Raw genomic sequence first — 25,393 nt, 5'->3', positions numbered from 1 at the left:
ATGGGGATGGAACAGCTGCATGGCTGTGATCACATCACAGGAAGCCCGAGCATGAGCTATGCCAGACGGCGCTAACTGGGAGTTACACTCACCATACCCTTCCCTCCATACATTCTGCAAATCTGCAGGTGAATGGGAATGGTAGACGAGGGATACCTACTATCTTCTGTAAGAGTTTTGCAACTGATGCATATGGAAACAAATTCCAGGTGAATGGCAGCTAAAAAACATCTAACTTCACAGGGCTTGTAACCTCAGAGCAGGGACATAAGAGAAAACTCCAATCTTAGTCATCCTGGAGAAAACATGAGTTTTTTAGCTGCAGTCCTTGAATTCACTGCTTGGTTGTTACACTGATGAGACAGACCGATTCGCAGCTCTAGGTACATCAATTCAAAGACTTTGCCAGAGGGGTTCCCTGCCTTCTGGAAGTCATCTTACTGCGGCAGCTAAGACTCAAGCTCATAAAGCTGTAAGCTACTACTACCAAGCATGGTATAAGGACAACTTTAATAAAAATTAAAATATGCTTGACTGCTGGAGCATTCAGCACAAGGGAAAAAGAAACCTAGTCCAGCCCTAGAGCAGCAGAGGCTACTCTATTAGCCTCTGATGAATGCATATTAATAAGCATATTAATGAACTTATTTGCTAGAGAAGGATGAAAGGCACTGTGGGAGGTCACCAAAAGACTGTATGTGCTGTACTCATACAATTTACTACAAACCAGCTTATTTTCACATGAATTTTCTTCTCATTTCAACAGGTGTCAAGAACTCTTGGAACAATTTACCAGTGTCATCACGTCACCTCAGAGTGGTCCATATGTATCTATAAGTTTAAATTAATGTCACAAACATCTCTACAAAGGCATCCTAAATATGCAGTTGGACCTATGGAGAGTCAAAGCACTGACCAGCTCCCTTTGACTCATCTAACTGAGCTCTAGTGATGGCCACTGAAATGGCAGCGCTGTTACTGTATCAGCAACGACCAAATTAGCACCACTGAGACAATCAGGATCTCTGCAGCAGGATTCTTGGCATGCAGTTTGCTATCACGTTTTCTCCAGCTTTGCTAATTCTGCTCCTTTACACTGCACTAGCTGTGCTAACTGTGCAGCCTAGGGTGTAAATCCAACCACTGAAATAAAGTATTTTGGTTTTTACAGTTAGGGTTCAATTAAAAAGAAAAGTATGGGCAGGGCTGTAATGGGAACGGAAGCAGCCCTCAGTGACAGAGAGCTGAAGTGTCTTAAGCCAGCTTTACTACTAGAGAAAAGATAATACTGAATAAACCCTTCTTATCATATCAGTGCTTTTACATTGTGAAAGAATCACAGAGCTTCACAAACCCATTGCTTTTTTATTTATCTGCAGGTACTTGCTGGAAGGAAAACCCATCTTGCAGAACCCCCTTCTCACAGGTGGGCTGTAATCACCCACCATGGGATGTGCTTTTACAGCATGGGCAACTGGGCATCACACCAAACCACTTCTCTGACAAAGCTGTTTCTAAAAATGTGAAAAAGAGGTTGGTTTCTCTGCTCTGGATCTCTGGAAACAGTCTCTGATCTACACTGTGCCTTCCAGACCTCCTCCCTCCTCTGCTATTTTATTTCCTTTTCAATCATTCCACATTTCTCTTTGTTATCATCATTAATACCTTTAATGCAGTTCTCACAAGAAATAGGGTGAGATTGCCAGCTAGTGGAAATCAGCAGCATCTGGGGCCGTGCCAATTCACTCCAGCTCAGACACACAGCAACACAGTTACCACCTTTTAATTTCTATGAAGAACAAGCCAGCACTGTTTCTTACTGTACCTCTCTTCAAAGCATAAGTGTATGTGTATACATATCTGTACATAATATACACACTGATGTACATAGAAGCTACTATCTAGTGGAGAAATCCCAGTGTTTATTCCAGAGAGTGATTTCTTCGCAAAACTAAGGGCTTATTACGTGCAGAATGTTCTTATTCTACTGAGGATGAAAAGTGCCTTGTAGAAGGAAGACCGAGAAAGCTGCAAAACTAACTGCATTGGAAACAATGACATTAAATCACAAAGAAAATCCCTCTCAACCATCCAGGACTGTGGGCTCCCATTTGTAGAACATTTCCTGTGGCAGAGGCGTCAGAGAGGTACTGCCCATAAATCCCCCTTTCTCTGCAATGTGATGGCTCTTGTAGCTAATCTTTCAAACGGACTGAACACTTGCTGCAGTCACCAGGCTAGAGATGCTTTCTGCCTCCGGACAAACTTTACTAGGCTGACTAATGGCACATCTGGGTTCCTGGGAATAATTCAAACAGCTTCCTTATTGCTATATGAGCAACAACTGAGGCATGCTTTAATAGCCATGAGCCTCTCGGGGAAAGCCCATGTGGGCCTCTCGCTGCAGGTGTGTTGGTGAAGCTGACGACCCTACATACTGTGGATCACCTATTCTCCCTTGCCTCCTCCTATCTTTCCGTTTACCTCTGACATAAGCACATCCTCACACTTTAAAAACCAGCAAGAACAAAAATCACGGAATTACTTTCACATTTGCCACCTTTCCCTCCACTTTGCTCAGGTTTCGCTGCCCTGGCCCCCAGTGTGCCTTGCTGTTCACACTGCAGAACTGATGGGGAGGGTCTCGTGCTCCACCTGCAGAGCAAGCTTTTCTACCGGCTTTTGACTACTGATGACCTCAATGCCCAGAGTATTTCTGAAGGAAGATCTGCGTATGTTCAGTGACTGAAAAGCACAAAAGCACTGCTTCATAAATGCCTTGTATCTGTTTACTTACCCTCCTCACTACCTCTGTGGGCCACTTACCTTCTTGAGCATCGGTCTGTCAGGAGGAGGTGCTCAGACGGCAACGGGCTGCGGGATGTCTCAGGTCATATTCACCAGAGCAGAAGATAATTTTGTGTATGTTACTGAGGATAGTTAAGCCTCACAACCCATGCTCATTTCACCAGGAGGCTTTTGAAATTTAACAGGAGGAACCTCTGTGCAATTTGTGATCTGCAGGCTCACGTCCTTGGTTGTATTTATTATTATTACCCTAACAGATTAATAATAATAATTTCAAAAATCTGTCTAAAGATCACCCTCTCTGCCAGTCTTCTATGAATACTTTCCTTCTAGGATTTATCTTCCACTATCACATGCTTTGAAATGACTGAATTAGCAACATGCAGTGTTTTCCCATCCTCAGCAAGGTCACTAAGTTAAGGAAAAAGCTGAGATGATACCTGCCTCATAAAATCACTCTTCTTCCCCATCTAGTATTTTACTCACTGTCGGCAAATTACATTTCCCATAGGAGCTCGTTAGTGCTGCTCTTTGCTCAGCATCAGGAAATCTTTTGGAGCTGTCTTTACTCCCAGCTGGTAAAAATTGCTTTTTGTTTCTTCTCCTGACTTACTGCCCACCAGCCCCCAGTTCTGAAACGGCATTTTTAGAAAGACAGAGTTTTTGGACAAAAAACACCCACCATGCTTCTAACGCAACGGTCACGAATGAACTGTCAAGTCAGGTGAACCAAGTGTACAGCCAAGGGACAATGAAAGATACCCTTACCAGACTAACAGGTTAAAACTAGGAACTCTTGTTCCTTGTCAGAGCAAACAAGGAATTATTACAGTTTTCATGTTTAATTTCCATTTTACAGAGGTGAAATATGTAAAACTAGAGGACACAAAGCAGTCTCCCTTGCCTTCACTTTTAAAATGCTGCACACCTACTGGGGTGATGCAACATGCTGATACACCTCCTTAATGGTTTCTTTTGTTCCAAATTTCTATTGGCTGATCTAGTATTAATGAAAAAAGCATAAATCACTACAACACCCTGGCTCCAAAGACTTAACATTTTGAAACAAGCTAGCTTAGTTAAGCAGGCACTACTTATAAAACAAGGTGTAACGAAAAAGCACTGAATTTGGTGTGATCAAGCATGTGACTGTCCAGCTGCTGCACACAGTTCAGTTTAATGGACTACTACAATTTAGCATTTTGATTTAAAGGGAGATCTCAACAAAGTTATGCAGCCACTTGCATTGGGACTGAAAAGGGCAAAATACGAAAAAAACATCCCCACAACTTGCCAGTGGCTTAAACCAGAAAACCTGCTTTGGTGGCTCAGAATCTAATACTGTCCCAGAAAGGGAGTCCTTACTGGTAACTGCTTCCTTTGTAACATCCCCCCGACAGCAAGCGGCCTCCATCCTCAGCCACCGCCGACTGCCTCTTCAGGCTGTTGCCCCTAGTCACTGCTCTATCTTGGAGCACCCTGGGAAAGTACAAAATATTTCCGTTATGGACTAAATCATGCAATCTTAAAGCAGAACAGTTCAAAAGATCTGTGCAATGGCACGGTTTTGTTACCTGCCCTAACCCGCACCTGCCTTCCAGGCTTTGTCGTATCTCAAAGTGGAGCAGCAGAAACGGGAAGGATCACAGCTTTCGTGTATTCCAGAGCACTAGAAAGGATTTGCATGAGTAAAAACATCAGAACAGAGGTCTAGAAAGTTTACCAGATAGTTGCATTTAATGCATTTCTAATTTTTCATTCCAGACAGTAATAAATGCTGCTGACGCATTTATGAAAGAAGGTTATTACATGCCAAAACATCAAAATACTATGCCTTTCCACGGAACTGTTTCTGAGGGCTCCTGACAATCAGCTTTTTTAAAAGTGGCCAAAAACTTCTTCTGACAGTTTCTGAGGTTACAAAAGCACCGGTTTGTTACAGACCTCCAATGAGCTCTTTCCCCTGAAAATCAGACTATCTGCACTCACATAATTGTACTAGCAATATTTTACAGATTTATATGAAACAGATTTATATTAGCAAAGTTTTTCCATACACACCAATGGGGTAAGAAAACCAAATAGTCTCCATAAATCCCCACACCTTCCAAAATTCACACTTTTTCCTGAATGTGCTGATTATCCAGAAGTTTCACCCCAAAGAGGGTGAAAAGGAAGCCGCTCTGCCAGCAAGCCTAACTTCAGATGTGGGCCCACTACACAGCACATGCACAATCTTTAATTAGGAAGTGAATCTCTAGCCACGTGCAGACATTGATCTGCTTTGCTTCTTTGTTAGCCTAATGGCACCCACTCCCCGCACTGTTTCATCAGAAGCAGGCTAAATACTGTCTCAGTACATTCAGTTTCTCTGCCATGAGTGTTTTTGGCTAACCAAAATGCGCTGCTATAGGAGAGCCAACAGCAGCAAGAGCACTTCCTACGTAAGCGGTTTCTAACTTCTGAAGAGGGTTTACAGACCGCTAACTTTCAGGGAGATGCAGAGCGCTCTTAGAGAGCCAGATGTTATTGATAATCGACTTGCTGAAGTTACAATCTGTAGATCCACAAGAGCAGAGCAAGAAATCAAAACTGTGCGGCAGTTTACAATAATGCTGTAAATGGGAACATAGCAGTGTAGCAATGCTTTAGTGGAGGGACTACACAGAAGACACAAATGGTGAAAAAGCTCCCTAATAATATATAGATTGATGTACCATTTACTGATAACATTTATTTTCTTCCTATTCTCACCCCATGGAGTGGTGGTGGGAAATCAAGAAGGTTGCCTGCGATATGTATGGCTGCCCAGTGCGCTGCATTAATAATCTAAAAATACCTGGAGAACACCGATTTGGCAAAACAAGCATTTACACCTCTTTCACACTGTCTTCATTATTGAAACCACAGCAAAACACCAGATCCTACTGATTTAGCAGCAGTTGGACAACATTAGAAATGCATTTGGTGAAGACTTTACCAACTGTCTGTTGTCGTGGTAACATCCCAGGTAAAAATAATTTCTTGAATAACTTATAAACAGACAGATGGCATAAAACCTCCTACGCCCTCCAAATTAAAGGAGATTCAGTAAAAGACAGTGTAGATGCCAGTTCTATGAAGTCCTGCATGTTGAAGAAAGCACATCTCCAAGGTCTCCCTTGTGCTGTCAGTAACTCGCCTCGGGAACGGGAACAAAAGGGAGATCGGGGACATTACAGGAAGCAGAAAGATGGTACAGAAGTCAACTCAGCACTCTTTTTATGTAGGATTTCCCAAGGGATTACAAAGGTGCCCTGAAATTATGATCCTACATAAAATAAGGAAATTAATCCAGCATCATACTAGGGAACAAAAGCTGCCCTCGTAATTCCTAAAGCCCTGCCCTGCTTATACTCTTCCTAGGAAATGAAAAATATTAGACTGTCATCACATTGCATATGCAATGCATCACTGCGTATGCAATATGCAAGTCAATTCTAATGGATTTTTTCGTACAGATATTTTCTGAAGACAGGAAAGCTGTGAAATCAGTACCATTCATACACAAGACAATCCCACCCTAACATTAGGCCAAAGTGCCGATACATGTGAACTGGGAGTAGTACTGTGAGAACAATGTCAGCTGTGAAACAGTCCATCGGACGGAGCCACATTTCTCGTGAAATCCAGAACCTCCCTCTGCCAAGTCACACCCCAGCTAAGTCATTTCAACACTGACTCAACTCCCTTATTTCTAAAAATAGGCTGAACCAGAGCTGTCCTTTCTCAAAGGAATTGTGGGCAAGGCAGGCTATGGCTGAGGTGGTTATCGCAGAAAAAGCCACAGCTACACTCACACTATTGGGCAGTATCACAAATTCCAATTAAAAACCCGCACTTTCCCCCAAATAGCGAACAGCTTTCTCCTAAAATGAGCAGATGCTACGCACTGTTGTCAGAAAAAGCCAGAGCTTTTTCCAAGTGAAACAGATTGTTCAACATAAAGAATTCAAAGTAACCAAGAGACCAGGAAAAGCATTAGATCAAAACACACTTCCCCCCCACTTAGATATTATTTGTGCTTCATTTTTGAATTTATCTGCTACTTTAAGCTTCCTTTGTTCCCCTGAACTACTTTTCTCAACAGGTGCACAAGAAAAGGGCAGCAACATTACAACAGCTACTTTGCTTTTGATAGTTCTGTGGTATCTTTGCCTGTGAGTTCATTAATACCCACATTTAGGTGGGTATTAGGTGGAATTTCCGCCTTCCCTGCCCAAATAAAATCACTCATTATTAAAGAGGAAAAGCAAAGATGTTCTGTCACAATTTGTCCATGCTCTCTAGTGCATTGTGGTCAGTCCAATGCTAAAAAATACATACTACTCTTTTTCCCACTGAGATCTCACCGAGTACATTCTCCAAACAAAAATCAAGTATTTTGTGAAGAAACACATCTTTTAATATCAACAGTCCTTTAAAGGGTGGAAGAAAAAAACCCAGGATTTTAAGTTTTACATCCCCTCTTTCCATCTCCCAAGAAAGAGTAAGGTAAAAACCAAAGTCTGACCTTAATTTACGAGCATGCTGTTTTGGCAGAGCAGTAATCTTGAATGAGAACGTATTTTTGTCTGCCTGTTTCTGTCCTTGCATCTCAGCATAATTTAATTTGATCACTTCCTCTACAAGCTCAAGTCACTTAAAACCATCCTTCACAGCAACAAATATGATCTCCATAAAGATGAAGTATTCTGTGCTACTTTTGGTGTGACTACCTGCAAATGAATACTTTTTTTCCCTCCAATATCATAACGTCCACAGCTTCAGCGCAGTACAACGTGCCGCCGTCACCGACCGGCAACCAGACCAGAGCAATAACTTCACTTAACTCTGTAAGCAGGATTTGGTGCTACCAGCTACATTGGGCTTAGAAGTGGAAGGCAGCAGGGATACTGCCAAATACACACACAAATTCTAAAAACGTCAGTCAAAAGCAACTCATTTAAGGAGTGAATTTAAGCACAAATTCCAAAAGCACACAAGCAAGTTCTTTTAGGACTGTTACTTGGATCAAATAAAGAGTAAGGCCTACGACATGAAGTTGTTATACAACAGACACTGGCAGAATACTTCCCACACACACAGAGTGTAGTTTGAACACTGTGAAACAAAAAAGTGAGAAGTCTCTTTACATTGAAATGACAGTTGGTTGAAAATCAGAACTACCGGCAGTCTGCATTTCAGTTAACACTGAACTTGGTCATAATGAAAGTGATTATTTTACCCACTGTTAAATTTTCTCCCCACTTCAACTCAGACAACCCTGTACACCTCAGCCACAGCGCTGCAGTATCTGCAAGAAATCTCTGCATGCTGAAGCTGTTACGAATCTTTTCTGCTACCCACAAAGCCAGACAGCAGGTTGAGACACATTATAACTTTTCTAAACTATACAGCCAAACCGGTTTCAGCTGAAGGCTCTCAATTTGTCAGGGATTTTTGTTGGTTTTAGGTTGGGTTGTTTGAGTTTTTTGTTTTCTTTTTTTTTTTAAGAAAGTATTTACGTGAGGTCTATAGGTATAATCACAGCCAATGTACTTCCCTCCACCCCGATCTAAAGAAAGAAGGAGAAGTCATGCAACTAACTTGTCTCTTCAGGGTCGAGATGGAGTTGTATTTGTTTTGGCTCTGGAATAACCAGTTGTAAGTGCCCTGACATAACAACTGAATCAAACAGCAGGTGCTTTTATTAGACAGTAACATGTTTATAAAATGTGGTATTGCTTCAAAAGGTCAGTTAAAAACACGATATCAAGCCAAATTACTAAAGTTAGAGTTGGGAAATGCAGCCAACGGCTGTAAAAGAAACCATTCAGAGCTTTACTTCTATTTGGAAAGTTCTTTTCTCATGCCGGTGACCCATGCCTGCAATGCTGTCCTGAGGGCTACAGGACAACTTCCAACTCTTTCTTCAGCTTCACTACCACACAAGGAGAAAGGAAAGTACAAGTGACAGCCATGGTACATGCGTGTATTTTCGTTGAGGAACAGTAGCATTCAAAGTAGCTCAAATCTCCTCTGCAGAGTTCTGCGAAACCCTTCTGCAATTATCAAGTGTGCTGATAGCAAACATCAAAGTTATTCAATCAAAACATTTCTCAAATTAGACTTAATTCACGAGTTGGCATAAAGGGTGATTTAACATAGGAAGACAACTGAGAATAGGCAAAAAAAAAAAAGAAAGTGACATCAAACTTGCTAAATATGTATTGTTTATTAAGGCTTGTATTCTCCTAGAGGAAAAAGTTAAATCTGATGCTGTCCATTACTCCTTACAGGCAGTAACAGTCCAGAGACAAGAGTTATACGTTCTAAATACAAGTCTAAATGATACAGATTAAACTTTATTTAAATTGGAGGTCCTTTTGGAGTAAATAGTATTCAGAAGATACTTGCTTTCTAATATAATAAAAGATCCTCTACAATAAACACGTGCAGATTCAGTGTGCTAGAGCAGCGGACATGAGCACCATTTCCATGCTTAATTGGAACTCCAGTTGGTGACAGGTTCTCCGACGGTCCCCTCACTCCACAAAAACATGACAGCAAATTCAGTTTCTTAAAACAGGTTTTTTTACTCATCCAACAGAAAAAAATTAGACATACACACTGTCAATTTTAAACATCTGAGGCATAATCCATCATATTATCCGTACTATTAGTTCCTACGTTAAAGCTCAGCATTATTGGTATAAAAAACTTTAAATGGCATTAGGATTTGGGGGGTGGGAAGGAATAATGAAGGGAAGGATTAAAAATGATCTGCAATTAACTAATAACACCTGAAAGCTGAAACAGGTTTAAACACATTGTCCAAAACCCCTGCAATGTTGATAGCATCACATTATTATTTAATTAAGCTACAAAAACCGTAAAGCAGAATTATGGCTGAGAGAAAGCATCTTGCTCACTCTCGGCAGGATATGGTATAACAAATGCACACTGAAGCACTGGTTAACAGAACGTGAAAAGGAAATATTTTCCAGAAAAACAATTTCACTGACAATTTGATTTTCTACTAGACAGAAAAACCGACATGGCGCATTAGCAATTTTAGAAGTGTAATTGTACAGATAAGGAGGCATAGCAGCTGCACAAAGTAATCAGAAATTTAGGTTTTTTCGTTTCAGAATTCTGAAGTGCAGTATCTTAAAAAGTTTTTTAAATGACAAAAACCAATGCATGGTTACTTACTTCTGCCATGAAGAAAAAAAAAGGTTTGGGAGGAGGATAAAGGAAGAATTGTGATGTATTCTCCATAATCTCTATATCTGACTAGGAACGCAATTTGTGCCAAAATGAAGTCTTTGGGAAGCATTGACACTTTAGTATGCTCACGTATAGGTCCACATCAGGTTAATATAACTGTTTACCAACTTAAAAAAATAAAAAGACACGCCTTTATTAATGATTCTACAGAATTTTACATAGAAAAAAAAAGATACAAATTAATGCAGATCCACTTGGGCAAAAATAAACTACAACGTACTTAAAGATGCGACAACTTAATTTCCCCTGCACGAGAAGATATATCGGAGCTGAAAGCTTTAGTTTGTCCTGATGCCAGGATACAGCACCAGTATACTTAAATTTTATTTCTCAGTCGAATTTAGTATCAGTTCTAGTATATATATATATCAAACTGTATATGTTTATTCTTATTGTTTGTTTCGATTCTGACGTTCCTGCAAAGAGAAAAAAGTTAAAAAGTTAAGAAATATTTTAGTCAAACAAACAAGCAAACTGTTTTTCGTAACAGAACAGCACTACTGTGATCTCAATTATACACTTTGTTAAAACATTGCTGCTACATTTTAGAAATATATTGTATATACCTGACAAGCCCAAGGACTTGTTAACTTAATATTAATGCAGTTTGAAGAGGAACAGCTGCATTAATACCTGCACAGTCTATTCAAACCGACAGCAGATGAAGGTCATAATAAGACATGGAATATCAACATTCCTAAGTAGAAACAGGACCTGCAATATCCTGCTTTCTGGATTAGTTTAGCTACTGCAGTAGTAGCACAACTGATACAAGAGGAGAAAGGAGAGAGCAGGCAGTGAACTCCACAGAACTGGTATAATTTTGAAGCACTCAAATGACTTTGGAGGTTAGTCACATTCAATAAAAGTAAGATTTGAACTCTCAAAAATTCTGTTCCTAATTCTCCCTATCTGTTCAGCTATTCTGGGAGGCACTATGAAATACCTGACAAGTCAGGGCCAGGGGAGGAAACAACCCGGCCAACAACCATCATCAGGTGGAAGAAAAGTTATATGCTTTTGCATGGCCTGATAAAAACCAGCACAGCTAGGCTGAACAACCCAAGAATTTCTAAAAGCATGCTAGTACAGAAGCCAGTAGGCTCTTTGAAGTCTCTCTCAACAGTTTCTGCTAACCACAAATATTGAAAACAGATAAAGGTAGTCTAAGGGATGCCCGCAGGCATCCCTCAATTGCTCCAAGTCTTCGTCTAACCAACCTGCGCTGCCCCGGCAGTAAACAGCCATGCCTCTGCCCCGATTTAGAGCAGAGGCTCTGCACAGGGCTTACGCAGGCAAGTTGAGCAACGTGATAACAAAAAAGGGGGGACTTTTTCAATAAATGTTTCAGGTGCCCCATAAGCTACAGAACGTGCAGAAGGCAGCAAGACAAGTTGAATAAAATATGCTGCTGTATCTTGAGGCTGGTGCATTTTTGCATCTAAGACACCATGCAGACTGAATAGAAAGGGTTCACCTTACTGTTTTCCATTTCATCCTAATGGTGTTTAAAACCACCTGTGTACTGCAAATGGGCATGGAAAGACTCTACCCTGTGTACTGTACCTGAATGCATCAGTAGGGCACCAAATCCTATTTCAAGCAAGAAAATTGTGAAATAGCCTAAGCATAAACAACAGTCAACTTCTAAACTAACGCCTTCAGATTTTACTTGTTTTGTGGAGCCATTCTGTATAAAATTAATCTCAGAATTGTTTCTGTTGCAATGTAAAGCTTATTTGCAAATATACCAAGCATTATAAGTGTAACAGACTCTATTTGCTACTTTGACTGGTCACAGCATAAAATCTTTTTTTTTAAATGGAATATATCGATTTCTGCCCCCAGGCAGAATAATATTTCCATTTTGATAATAAAATTAAGTCAAAGTCTAGTATAAATTCTTAATCTATGATTTAAGACAGAAGATAGCAAAATGGTTTTACCAAATCAACAAAACAGACTGTATAAAGTGGTACGATTTTTTTAAAAAAACCTCTATATTCCCCCTATCTTTTAACTGCTGACTTATGGTGAACTGTCAATGAAAGCCATTTCTTAGTGGAAGAATATCAGAACATTTTAGGTGTTGTAAGTTCTTAATGAACTTACAGCTGTCTGACACTGCAAACAAAACATAGCTAGAAAGAATCTAAAACTGAATCATATCAACCCCATTTTAGGCTTCCAAAAAGTAATTGTTCCATCCTACTTCCATTCCTAAGGTGGCAAATCCCCATTACTCTGCTTCACTGCCCTACCACCCTCAGCAGCCCATTCTGTCCCACTGCCACCTTACATAATTTATTTTTAGTTTTCTGTGTAGTCATCCACCTACCCTCATAATCCCACTTTCTTTAAAAGTCAAAGCCTTCCATTCTCATGGACTAGTCCCACAAAAATAGAAGACAGGCTAGCACCTGAGACTTCTACCTGGTACCCAGAAAGTATGCTCATGGCATTCAGAGACTCAGCTCAGGCTTTATAATTCAGTAAAAGGTGCTATTTATTGAGCAAGTTATTAAGCAGTTCCTCCTACCTTGCTGCTTGCTTTCTCTCTCGGGGGCTAATCTGAGTCTTCCTTTTAAAAAGTGTCTGAAACCATATAAACTGATGGGGATGAAACTGATGCAACAATTCTTCGTGCTCTGGAGCATAGCTGCTTTCTAGAAGCTCTACCTCTCAAATTCTTTTCCTTACTGCTATTTAGCACTACTGCAAGCAAGAACAAGCAGTTTCATAAGCAACTAACAAGCAACTGTTCATTTTGGTTCTGAAGATCCATCCGGAGCCTTCATAGTTTCTCTTCTCCAGGGGAATTCTCTGATACCTCACAGGGGACCTCCTGTTGCATACTTCTTCATGACATTAACACGTACAGTCTTCAGACACAGCAAAAACAGGTTTTCCCCAAACCTGCAGAAGCTTCTATTTTGGAGACAAACATCCCTGTCAAACTTCTGTTCCCTTCACCTCAGTCTGAAGTAGCTGTCAACCTTCCTACTGAACTATACTTGTTAAGGTCAGCGGGATTAAGGCATCATCTTCTAACACAAATATAAATGTTTTCTTTATATCAGGAAACAGAATTAGTATTAATCTTAAAATAGAAATGTTTTTAACCATCCTTAAAAGTTCTGCATCAAAAAATGTGTTCACAGAAAGCATGCCGAAAGGAAACACAATGCTAGAAAATGAGTATTTCTAAGTGCCAACATGCACTAGCTAACACTTTGCAATACTTAATCACCCAAAAGGAGAAATTGTAAGCTTAGTGACTCAAGAGCTTTCTGAGATGAAACTACTCAGCTCTTTCACAACACCAAGGCATAGACCTTGCAATAGTCGAGTGCCTTGACACAGATCCCAGGTGACAGCACAGCAGCCCAGTACAGTAACTGTGACCATCGAGTTAAATACAGATCTATGAAGACAAGCTGCTGACAGTAGATCAACCCATCTGTCCTACCACATGAGATGCAAATAAAAATACCAAAATCTGCAACAAGTTTATTTTCTTTACAAGCTTTTTAACTTTGGAAGACAATTTTGTTATGACTATACAAGCATATTTCTATGGAATTATAATAATTAATGCTATATTATACTGTATTTTCTTTGTGAAGAAGTTCTCTCACACATACTGCCACTTTTTTACATTTTAAGAGCATGAGCTTTGCTCACAGAAGTCGCTATCTTTGTGGACTCTGTAGTGGCCCTGGAAACTGACTGAGAAAGGCAAGGAGCATCAGGAGAGGTTTCATGCCACCCTCTCACTATTTCATTCCAGACACCAATATCCTCCTATTATTCCTTTCCCAGGTTCTGGGTCACGAGACCAGGCTTAAATAGTTTATTACTGCAGCAAATCAAAAGCTGGACTTACACCCCAGCATGACCAAATCCCCCCTCAATTCTAGATGATGATACAGTCCTTGAGCAATGCTGGTAACACTGACGAATATTCTTCACTTTAGTGACTTTCATCCAGCATTATATATGGCTAATCCACATTTGCTGACCTGGTATTAACACAGAGGTTCCTAGATCAGTTAAACTCAGAGAGCACATGCTGGAGCTTCCTCTGCACACATCAGTCAAGGAACGACTGGCTAGCAACAAACTGTAACCATCTAAAGAAAAGAACTGAAATGCTAGTGGCTTGCCATTGTACAGATTACATGAAGTTTTTCTTCCCTACTACATATTTGTGTACAAATGAAATTAAAGCATTCAAGACCTCCATGGGGCGATTTTGTAAGAATTCTGACCCTTTGTAATCACAACAGTGGTGACATGGAAGCACAAAACTTCAACAAGTAATTTTACTGTTAAACAGTGTATAATGAAGGAAAAACACAGCAAGTTGAAAACCAGTTAAGATGGCACGTATACAAACAACCATCTGAAGATGTCAATTAGGTCATAAGATACCTTAACTGGCAATAAAATTCTTCAAAAATTATCATCATAGGAAGGTTAACTTTGCATAACAGGAAGGCTTCAACTTCAATACCACAAACTTCTAAATAATAAAAAATGTGTGTGCGTATCTTGCAAAGAAACTCTTCTAGTAATCTGCTGGACTCTAAATTTCATTTAGTCAATGAGTTGGAAAATACTAACTTTCCAGGCAATAGTTTTATAGAATGCAACCTGACAAGCAGTATCTTATTTTTCATTCCCTCGCTGTTGATCTGCTTTACCTCCCTAGCACTATTATCTTCCTCAGTGTACTTCAATTGTCTTCATATTGTCCTATTTTCTAAGCTATTCAGAGGAACCTAAGAAATGTTAAATTAGACTTTAGTGTTTGTTTTCTGAATGCTTCATACAAGCTAGAGCCTCAGTTTTAAATGAGGCAGAAAAAACGCGTTATTTTGATAAACTGATCCCATTATAAATCAGCAATCTTAGCAAGAACATTATAATCAGCACTTGAACTGAAAGTGGGAAACAGTTGTGTGTATTAAAACAACCCAAAGTGGGATCAGCCCAACAGCCCCCTGAGCTACTACAAAGCAAAGGAAGTTCAGTGTGCAGTACGCAGCCATCTGCATCTCCCTCAGGCCAGTAAGTTCCACTGATCAAGACAAGCTCTCCTATCCACTCGCTCCTCAAACACACACATTATTCTCCCCTCCTGACTTGGCAGCAAATCACAGGGAGACTCAGCATTAAAAAAAAAAAACAAAACAATCACCCACCCCCCACCATACACTGTAAATGCTGGATAAAGGAACCCAGGCTTTTTGACTTATTAAAGATTCTCTCCAGACAAGGGAACACCTCTCCAAGATACAGGTTGCATTAAATATCGAATTGCTAATTGTCTGCTGAAGAAATGAAGTGTTGAAGTAAAGGCTTTTAGGTTTTAGTTTGTGGAACGCCACAGGGAGTACACAAGAAAAACTTCAAACCTTCATCTCTCCTTCCCCGCTGCATTGAGCCATGCTATGCACATCATATCCGATGGCTAGGGAAAGTTGAACTAAAGATTCCTTAGGACACTGACCTCCTTTTCTCTCGTAATTTAAGGGCACATTCTATGAAGACAATTTAAAGCAATTTTATGAACACTTTTAAATGGCAATGGAACTTTTAAAATGGCAGCCTTTCAATTTTAGCTCCAGGGACATGCATTAAGTCTTTGCTTCAAAAAACATTTTGAAGCAAGCGTGAGCTGCACTAAACTAGCCTGTCAAATAAATGCTTTATTTGAGATGCTATACAAAAAAAGTCTATGAACCACTATCGGTATCAAGCAACTTGAAGTGTTACTTAGGTCGTAACTACACGTCCCAATGCTTATTATTTTGTCAGTCCATTACTTCTAGACTGCCTAATTAGAAAAAGGCATTCTTGAAACTGAGGTCCTGGGATGGACAGGGTCAGATGCCCCTTGCGGCAGACTTAGAGCCATGAAAGCATATGTAAGTTTTTAATACACTTTCCCAGTTACTGCCCAAATTTCTGTTACTACATCCTCACTCAAAACTTCAAGAAGTAGTAGACAGGTTAGACCTGGGAATTGAAAAATCTTTATTTACCCAAATAATACAGGTGACTTCAGCAGCAGAAACGCAATCTTTCTAGCACTATTCCAGGAATTTTATGAAACTCTCTCCTTTCCAGAGAGCAACTGAACAAACAAGATCAGGCTTCTTGCTCTTAAAGGTGATGTACAAATTCCAGATGCCAACATGGGTATCTCTCTTCATAGCCCAGTTCCAGTCAATCAGTGTTAAAGACCTCATATTTTTAAGGCAAAAAACTTAAGTGGCAATCATTGGCAGAATCCAATTCTGAAACAGAAACTATTTTCTAGTTCATTAATGATTTTAAGATAAAAAGTCAAATTCCAAAAAGCTGGACATAACGTCCTTTACCTGCAGTATTGCTTAGTGTTCTGCTTTGAAACATCTTAGCTATGAAATTGCCAAAGACAAATGAGCATCAGTTCCTTTTTTTTTGTTGCCAAACACATAAAACCATCGAGTTGAGATATATTAAAGACATTTTGATTTCCTACTTACATTTTTTCCACCATAGCAGCCTTCACATTTCATTTTCCCCATATCTGTGTATAAAATAAATTTTTTAATAAGTTTACCTTCCGCACCACCTCCTCCTCTTCTTGGCGCTTTTCATAATGAGAAAAGTCATCAAAGATGGAGGTCGTGTGCTTGTAAGTAGCAATAATTTTAAGCACTTGTTTTGCTTTTTCTAAGGGCACCTCCTGTGTATCACGGGAGTTTGTAACAGGTTTGTTGTCATTGTTTTCCAGCCTGATGTGTCGGAGCTGGTTGTTGGGCACATCCTTCACAAAGATCCACTTGACATCAAATTTCCCCTTCCATTTGTCCTGAGACCAGACACCTGCACTGGTGCCATAGTCCACAGGCGATTTCATCTCTGCTACTCCACAGAAGTGTCCACTGCCATTGACACTGAACAGCAAGTAGACTGGACCCTTGCTATTCATGGACCGAAAAGCACTGTCCAGGCGTTTGTTGCCATGTTCTGTACTACACCAAATAGAATACTTAATGGAACGATGAATATCATCCTCAGAATAGCTCTTTATTATGAACACACGTCCATTTTTAAGGTTCCACTCAAAATCTTTAGGGTTATAGCTGTGAGCAGCTTTCAGTTTTTCAAGAACAGGATGGGACTCACCACTTGGAACAGGGTTAGGCTGGGTGCTGCCAGCTGAGCTGCTGTCGTTACCAGTTCCTCCACTTTGGCCAAAAGCTGCATTTCTGTTGCGAGGAGCTACCCAGCGATTTTGGGGCGGCTGCTGAGGGGTCTGATACTGCGGCTGAGTCAATGGAGGAGGTTGAGTTGGAACAGGCTGAACAATTTGTTGCTGTGGCTGTGGGACAGACTGAGGAGAAGGTATCTGTTGGGGGGCAGGAACTTTTGCCACAGGACCCTTATTGTCCCAAGTACCTATGTCCATATTATGCTTTATAGGTGGAGGAGGCAATGCTCCTCCAATTACAGGTCCAGTTTTTGTTTTCATTTTAGGCTGTGGTTTTGCAGGCTTGCTAGCTATAGCAGCCCAAGAAGTTGGTTTAGATACTGGCAAGTTTACATTCGATCCACCATTACCAGAGAGGGCACCAGTCATCCCGGCACTGTTGACGACAGAACCTACTGTTTTCACTGCAGAAGTCGTAACATCTCCGCCAATCTTAAGTCCAACCATTCCCTGTTCAATACTGTTCATTCCGGGAGCTTTATTTAACGTATCATTATGAAATCCTGTTTGTCCATCCACAATGGTACCGCCCAGCGAACTAGGCGGGTAGCTGTAACTGCTCCCATATGCTGAACTTTGAGTCTGCTGTCCTTGGGATCCACTTGTTCCCCAAGCTGAGAAGGCAGGATTTTCAGGGAAAAAGTTAAACCGGTGTTGATAGATGTTATTTCCCAGACCCCCAGGCTGTCCAAAAACAGCATCATGCATAAAATGATGATCTCCATTACTGAGCTGTCCATAGGTGGTGAGATACGGGATAGGAGGATCTCCTCCTGTAGACCATGGTGCTTCACTGAGAGAATAGGGGAACCCAATAGATGGTGGATAATAACTGGACAGATAAGGATCAGTCATTGATGGATAACTATTGTTCTGTTAGAGAGGGAAAAAAAAAAGGTAACTTCAGATATAAAAGCCCCTTTCATTTATAAATAGCCACAACACTGTTCATCACCAAATAGAAAATAGCAATAGAGACGAGGTAATTTAATTTCTAATTACAGATCTTCAAACTCTGAGAAAGATTCAGGGCTAAAATGCAGTATCTGAGTATTTATAATACACCTCAGGACAACAAGATTAGTACTTGAGACTTTGAAACCATGTAAGCTTATTTACATTACTAAGGGTATTTTCTGGCTTCTTCTAGAATTATTTAATCTACCAATCTACCAATACCCCAAAATATTTCAAGGCACTTACATAACAATATATTTTGTGCCTCACAGAGCTAAGGATATTTAATATTTCTGGATCTATGCATGGGAGAAGTTTTAGGTGAAATTACTTTAATATGACAGCACATAGAACAGGAATATATTATTACAGTCCTCATTATAGAATTGTTTTGAGGGGCCAACAGTCCCTGACAATCAAAATGTACCTGAAGTGGTAAAACATACACAGGCTACTTCTGACATAGACAGGACCACAGTGAGATCACACACTAAGATGCATGCTAAGTTTGCTGCAAGCAGACCTAACAACCACAAACTGAAATTAAAGCTGGAGGAAGAAAGAGGAAGGGGGGGACATTTGGAGTGATGGCTTTTGTCTTCCCAAGTAACTGTTACGCGTGATGGAGCCCTGCTTTCCTGGAGCTGGCTGAACACCCCCCTGCCCACAGGAAGTAGTGAATGAATTCCTTGTTTTGCTTTGCTTCCTCACACAGCTTTTGCTTTACCTCAACTCATGAGTTGCCTCACTTTTACTCTTCTGATTCTCTCCCCCGTCCCACCACGGGGGGCGTGCGCGAGCAGCTGCATGATGCTTGGTTGCTGGCTGGGGCTAAATCACAACACTGGTATACTAGAAATATATGCAAACATGGCATATATTTGCCATTCAACCTGTTTCAGAAAGACCCTATCCAACTTTTTGCAAAAGTCTCTTCCTCTTCCTCAGTGGTAAAGTTACAAATGTGCAAGACTTTCTGACCATCCTTTCAAATGGGCCAGCTTTTCCACTCTACGAGATAACAGACTGACCAGTTATAAACCAGCAGACCCCCTTTGATATTCTAGCTTTTTCTCAACTGCTTCTTAGACCAAGCTGAGAAGCCTTTCCTTCCACTCTGAATCTTCTGCTGACACCTGATTTTGAAGCATTCCATGTGTTTCTCATATTTAATAATGCAAAAGAACAAATACAAAATATACTAAAATAGGTTTTATTCCTCTTTAAATAAAGTTGAAGCATATATACTGGAGACCTTCCAAACCGACACTCTAACTGTAATTACCAGTGAGGGGGAGGGAAGGTCAACATCTCCTGTTAATGAGTCAAACTAGCTAGCCTTTCCTGACTTGTGGGGAAAGATTATTTTAAGAAGAGGAACTAATATTTCTTTCAAACGGCAAGATTTCAAACTTGGGAAAAAAAAAGTAGCTGTAAAATCTACAAAACTGCACTGGAACTTCAGTCATTTTTCCAAAAATCAGATTATTTCTCAGCTCATTCAAACAATGAAGTAAAAAACCTCCTTGCTGAAGATACGCATAACCCCAACTGATACATAGAGTCATTTCTATTGCCCATTTTTCAATTACTCCCTTCCATGACACCCCAAAGCCAGAGTAACTCAATATCCTTACTTTCCATAGCCAGACTGATACTATAAAGTGCCTTCAAGATTTACATACACTACTGCAATCACTTCCGAGATTTAAATAGCCTAAATCCAGTGATATTGATTCAAAAGAAATAATCTCTGCAACTTTTCATGCTGCCTTTATTTACATGCAAATGCTGTCATTAACAAGAGGTACACAATCCACCTTCCTAGAAGATCCTCTAAAATGCATTAAAATTTTCTGAGACGCCCAAGCTAAAATAATCAATATTCAGCACATGAAAACATTTTTCTGAAAGACTTTGCTTTGAGATTGCTATGTTATATCTGAAAGTGTTAGCATTAAGAAAAACGTAAGAACAAATGCAGATGAAAGACAGGAGGCATAAATAGCTCTTCAGAGGCACTTATGTTCGTATATTCTACAGATTTAGAATTTATTAAGACCAAAAAGAATAAGGCTAGACAAAGCAGGTGTTTGTCCCAAAATATTTCTGCTAAAGGATTCTAGACAATTCCTGAGACTGTCACCTCCTGTCACACAGCCTGTAAAGTTTCCACAAGGATTCTAACAAGATTAAAGGAAAGTTTCAGCAGACATCCTTACAAAACATTCAATCTGTTTTGACTGGCTTTATGCCAGAGTGTGTAAAAGAAACCCTGACAGAAGTCCTTTACTGCAACAGCACTACATTTATTTCATCAAACTTATCTTTGACCTTTCTGTACCCTTCTGTATTTTTTTAATTAAAAAAACCCACACACCCAAACACAATCATTTCATCTTTGATGTCAATTATATTATTGTATCTGCTGGGGTTTTAATTTCTTAAAGCATTTTAAAATATCCAGTTGGTTTCAAATCCCTTTTTGTAAGTCACTTATATTTTACAGTAATTTTAAAGCACTGAATAAATCTGACTGAATAACTAGTAAGGCTTTGTTCAAAAACACGGTTATCTTCAGTACAAAATCTCACAGTCCTAATTAATGCTACTGTCACTTTTCACTTAAAATTGTAAGACGACCTACACAGTTGTTTCTTGCAGCACACCAATTTCTTAATGCAGCATAAATAAATCGGTCAATGGAGCTATACTTTCAAGTAAGAAAACTTTACTATGGAAATTCTAATAGTCATAGCAATTTTTCCATTTAAACCTAATAATTGAGCTTGTTGACAGCTAAGACAAATTTCCTAGAATTAAACTATAATAACCAGTTCTACATTTTTTCTATATGAAGCCTCATGTTCAGTACATTTCACATTAGGAAAACCTATCTTGGTTTTAAGTAATAAAAATTACATACAGATCTGATGAAGCAGAATTTAAGAAATTAGAGAAAGGTGAAAAGCTCAATTTCTTTCAAAACTAATTTTGCATTAACAAAATATTACTTTTTTTTTTTTTTGCACAAATTTCCTGCTTTTATCCCCGCTACAGTACATTAATTCCAGAGAAGAGGGAATGCTTCCAATTAGATCATTTTAACTTTGTATAAGGCTGGAGAACCTGTCTAAGCTGCAGAAGACTATGAAGCTTAGCTTGGGAGCCAGAACCTACACAGTGCTGAGCTCAGAAGACAGTTCATGCTGTGATGCATACACTAGTCCTGACTTCCACAGTGGTATGTCTCGATTGCTTCCAGGATGGAAACGAGCTCAAGCACTTCTATACTGTGCTAAAGCTTGCACCCTTCCCAAAAGCTGCTATGATCCAAATCAAACTCACACAGCTCCACCTCTGTGACTACCCTAACAAAAATGTTTAATACACCTTGAAGATAACCAGTGCACAGTACAAGAAGTGATACTGTTTGCTCTACTGTTCAAGACTAGGTCGCTGTTTCCACAAATGAAACTGAACAGCACATTATATGCTTTTTTTCAGGGTGTAGAATAATTTTCTTTCACAAGCAAGTTCAGTGATGTCACCAACACCAACAGTGGCATCTATCAGTTTCAGGCTGAATTATAAATTTCCCTTTTAAAACATAACACTTAGCCTTTCTGCCCAGAAATGATAATGTACCTCGGTAGGTCTCTCTCTGAAATGGTATTTTACATTTGTGAAAGAAAACTTTTTGCACCTCCAGTGTCTGTACACTTTGTTCACTTTAAAAATTTGAATGTGAACTCAAAAATTACTTCCATTAAATACCATTATAATTGAAAATATCTTTTAAGTCATGGATGTTGATTTAACATACATCATAACAAACTGGATTATACTGAGTTTACATTACAGTGCCTTACTCTTAAAAAAACACGTATTTAATTCTTAAGACGTTTCAGAGGACATGAAAAGACAACAGTATTTGCTGAAGTGTAAAAGTGGGACAGTCTACAAGCTATCTAGAAAGCATCAAAACCAAATTTCAACTATGCTAATTTCTAGGACTATACAAATTATACAAATCAGGAGAGCCCAAAAGCAGAACCTTCAGACTCCCACATGCAAGTCATCTATCAAAGAACTGTAAGATCAAATAGTCTGTCACAGTCCAACTGTACCAATGACCTGCAATTTGAGGAGCAATCAGCAGACACTAGTTCCAGCATTAACTTCATTTTCACTTGTGGCCATCTGGATGTGCAGCGTAATATTAGCTTTGCGAGCACAAGTGCTAGTAGTATTACCAAGTAACACAATATGCTAGTCATTTCTTTTTCCATTTCTATTTAAGGAATTTGCTTCCTCAACACAATCCTATGAATTGAATACCAACAGTATGCCTAAGAAAAAAAACTAAGTTAAAAATACACTAACCTGATTTGACTGCCCAGAAAGGTAAGGTTCAAAATCGTTGTCATGAACTGTATCCTTCTGATGTAACGAACCATTTTGTACTAGAAAAAAAAGGTTACAACGTATTATAATACCGCTTAGCAGCATTTCAGCAGAGTTCCACCCTATGTTATTTCATGAAAAGCTGTATTTCTTCTACACAGCATGAAGACTGATAAAAAGACTGAGGGATGACATTTTTCCCCAAAATGGTTTCTCTTTATATTATTGCTTATAAAACTAAATTTCAGTAAATTTAAAAGATTTTTTTAAAATCCCACAGTCAAAAGGGAATAGGCAACTTGTGAATAACCTCTGAATAAAAAATAATTATTGACATGAGTTTTGTGAAAAATATTGGGAAATAACATCTATTGTTCTGGTCCATAATTAGAACTCTCATAAACTAATTCACAGTTCTCACAGCATGTGTTATTCACTGCTTGCTTAAATTGAGATAAAATAAGATGAGGTGAGGTTACATTTAGTTATGAAATTATGACTGCTAAAGTGCCTTGATGTCCTGACATTTTCAAAAAGATTTAAGCCTCAACTTTCTCATGTGCAAGACAGAGATCTGCCATAATCAAAGGCCTACGAAGCATAAATTAATGTGTGAAAAGCATTCAAAACCCATGAGCGAACAATATACAAAACCAAAACTATTATTTGGTCACTTCCAATAATTTCACTTGTTTGCCTTAAATTTAAGAAAACAAAGTCAAACATGTGATGTGATAGCTGCTTTGTTTACCCATTTCACAGAACAGCTGAACTAAACTAAAAGTAACACTACACCAAACAGGATGTTTAGCAAACAAGTGTGGGAATTTACCAGCATATTTCTGCAAAGTTTCTCAGGGAGAGTAGAGGTAAAGGAGTATTTACAAAATAGGAAATAATGTCAAACCTTCTGTAACTAGAAGTAGCTGGATTTATAAGGCTGCTTAAGTTATATTAAAAAGCACTTATAAGCTGAATATTGTTAGTTTCTATGCCTAAACAAGGACACACTTATTAGCAATCACAGTAATAATCAAGGTATTTTCTTAGATTACTTGTTATTAAATTTAATTTCAAATGATGTATGGGAGTTATAAAAAGCTATTATCTCATCAGAAGTTAACTATTTTTTATTTAAAATTACTTAAAAAGATTTGTAGGCTTATATATGACAGCCTGAACATATATCAGTCAACAGCAAGCCAGTAACACAACCGTATTCATACAGCAGGAAGAGACTATGCAAAAGTATGTAAAATATATATTGAATAGGCATATCATTGTGACTTTATGTAGAAACCTGCCTTATTTTAAGGAAATTAAGAGCATTATCATGTTTAGTACTAACAGATAGTCCTACCCACCATAAACTCAGCAGCATTAAGTGGGGTGCCAGCAAGCTTGTACAAATAACAGTTCTTGTTATTTCTGAAACAAAGCACAACTTCCTTTGTTCCACATGTTATCCGTAGGGACCTCAGAGCAACACCTTTCTGCTCACCTACAGGTACCTGCATAATTCATCCCTTACAGTAACAATTTAAACAACCAGATCTCAGCACGATCCTCACCTTTATTATCCTGTCCTTTCGGTCTCTGGGAAGCCACGGCACACGATGGGGTAAAGGAAAAGAAAAACAAACCAAAAAGACAGGGGAAATAAAAAAGTTAATTTTAGAAAAACGTTTATATGGTCACTGCAAAACACACAGCTTTTCAAGACGGTTAAGAGGCTCCTAAAAGCGGCTAAAGACTTATCAGGGCTCGTTTAGACCGGGGCTGAGGAGTAGCTTCATGTATCATTCAGCACTAGCCTTCCTCAGAAATGGCCACGGCTCTCGACACGCAGCGGGAGCGCGCCGTGCCCACGGGGGGAGTTAACGAGAAAGATTAAGCTCCGAATAAGCCGGGAGGGAGAAGAAAAGCCTCTCCCGGGCCAGGCGCAGGCACCACCCCGCGAGGGAAACCCCCCGCCTCCGGGGGAACAGGCAGGCCCCGCGCCTTGCTCCGCCGCTTACCTGAGGGTCAACGCTTGTGGCAGACATAATTCATGTACCGGGCCGCCGTGGTTCAGCAAAGAGGCCGGGGGAGCAGGCAGGGCCGCTCGGCGCGGCGGGGCCTGGCGGGGGGCGGCGCGGCCTCTCCCCTCAGGCGGCGGCCGGGCGGGGAAGGGGCCGGGGCCGAGGGGGAGGGAAAGGCGCCGCTGGCGCGCTCGCCGCCGTTCGGCGTCTCCTCAGGGCGCCCCGGGGACGGTCGGCCGGCGCCGGTCCCGCGCCTCGGCTCACCCTGCGGTCCCCGCCCGCTCACATGCCCCGGGCCGTGCCGCGCCGCGCCGCCCGGGCCTGCCCGCCGCCGTCGGGCCGCAGCGAGGGACAGGAACGGTGCCTCCAACGCCAATGGCGGCGGGCGCCGGCCTGCGGTGACGTCAGCGGCGAGAGCGAGCGGGGCACGCCGGGAAGGCAGGGCCGAGCGCAGGCGGGGAGGGGGCGGGAGGCGCGCGGAGCGCGGTCGTACCTGCTGCGCATGCGCGGGAGGACGGTGGGCCGCCCCTCCCCTCCCTTTCCTTCCCTGCCCCGCCCCATCCCGCTCCGCTCGTCTCGCCTCCTCCCGCCGCCGGGACGAGGCCCTGGCCCGGCCCCTCGC

General features: G+C 40.5%; 1 protein-coding gene and 1 long non-coding RNA gene across 3 annotated transcripts; both read right to left on the bottom strand.

Annotated features, from left to right (window-relative positions):
- Window positions 1-3,954: 3,954 nt before the first annotated feature.
- On the bottom strand, window positions 3,955-4,477 carry LOC142063925 (uncharacterized). The gene is made up of 2 exons (XR_012662929.1): window positions 4,399-4,477; window positions 3,955-4,287 (listed from the first exon to the last, which is right to left on the bottom strand). It is a non-coding gene; the product is annotated as an uncharacterized LOC142063925 (long non-coding RNA).
- Window positions 4,478-9,045: 4,568 nt separating this feature from the next.
- Window positions 9,046-24,964, bottom strand: YTHDF1 (YTH N6-methyladenosine RNA binding protein F1). 2 transcript variants are annotated; one of them, XM_075108339.1, is made up of 5 exons: window positions 24,769-24,964; window positions 24,322-24,346; window positions 22,730-22,809; window positions 16,733-18,259; window positions 9,046-10,535 (listed from the first exon to the last, which is right to left on the bottom strand). In XM_075108339.1, the coding sequence occupies exons 1-5, from the start codon at window positions 24,793-24,795 to the stop codon at window positions 10,509-10,511; spliced, it is 1,686 nt and encodes a 561-aa protein (XP_074964440.1). In that variant the 5' UTR covers window positions 24,796-24,964; the 3' UTR covers window positions 9,046-10,508. The 2 variants fall into 2 exon arrangements, with proteins under 2 accessions (XP_074964440.1, XP_074964439.1); XM_075108338.1 differs by lacking the exon at window positions 9,046-10,535 and having other exon boundaries at window positions 16,575-18,259; window positions 24,769-24,931.
- Between the last annotated feature and the right edge of the window lie 429 nt (window positions 24,965-25,393).

Source organism: Phalacrocorax aristotelis, chromosome 13 (assembly GCF_949628215.1).
Source record: "Phalacrocorax aristotelis chromosome 13, bGulAri2.1, whole genome shotgun sequence".
In the NCBI taxonomy this organism is placed as follows: domain Eukaryota; kingdom Metazoa; phylum Chordata; class Aves; order Suliformes; family Phalacrocoracidae; genus Phalacrocorax; species Phalacrocorax aristotelis.
Note: the sequence above shows the minus strand (reverse complement) of the source record. Positions and strands in the feature narration are given on the sequence as shown.

What these genes read in the sequence shown, in the direction of transcription:
- YTHDF1 (XM_075108338.1), bottom strand. Translation starts at nt 24,795, where the DNA reads ATGTCTGCCACAAGCGTTGACCCTCAG. An exon ending in GAAAGGACAGGATAATAAAG is followed by an intron (nt 22,810 to 24,321) that starts GTGAGGATCGTG and finishes TTTTTTTTCTAG; the next exon opens with TACAAAATGGTTCGTTACAT. An exon ending in TTTCTGGGCAGTCAAATCAG is followed by an intron (nt 18,260 to 22,729) that starts GTTAGTGTATTT and finishes CCTCTCTAACAG; the next exon opens with AACAATAGTTATCCATCAAT.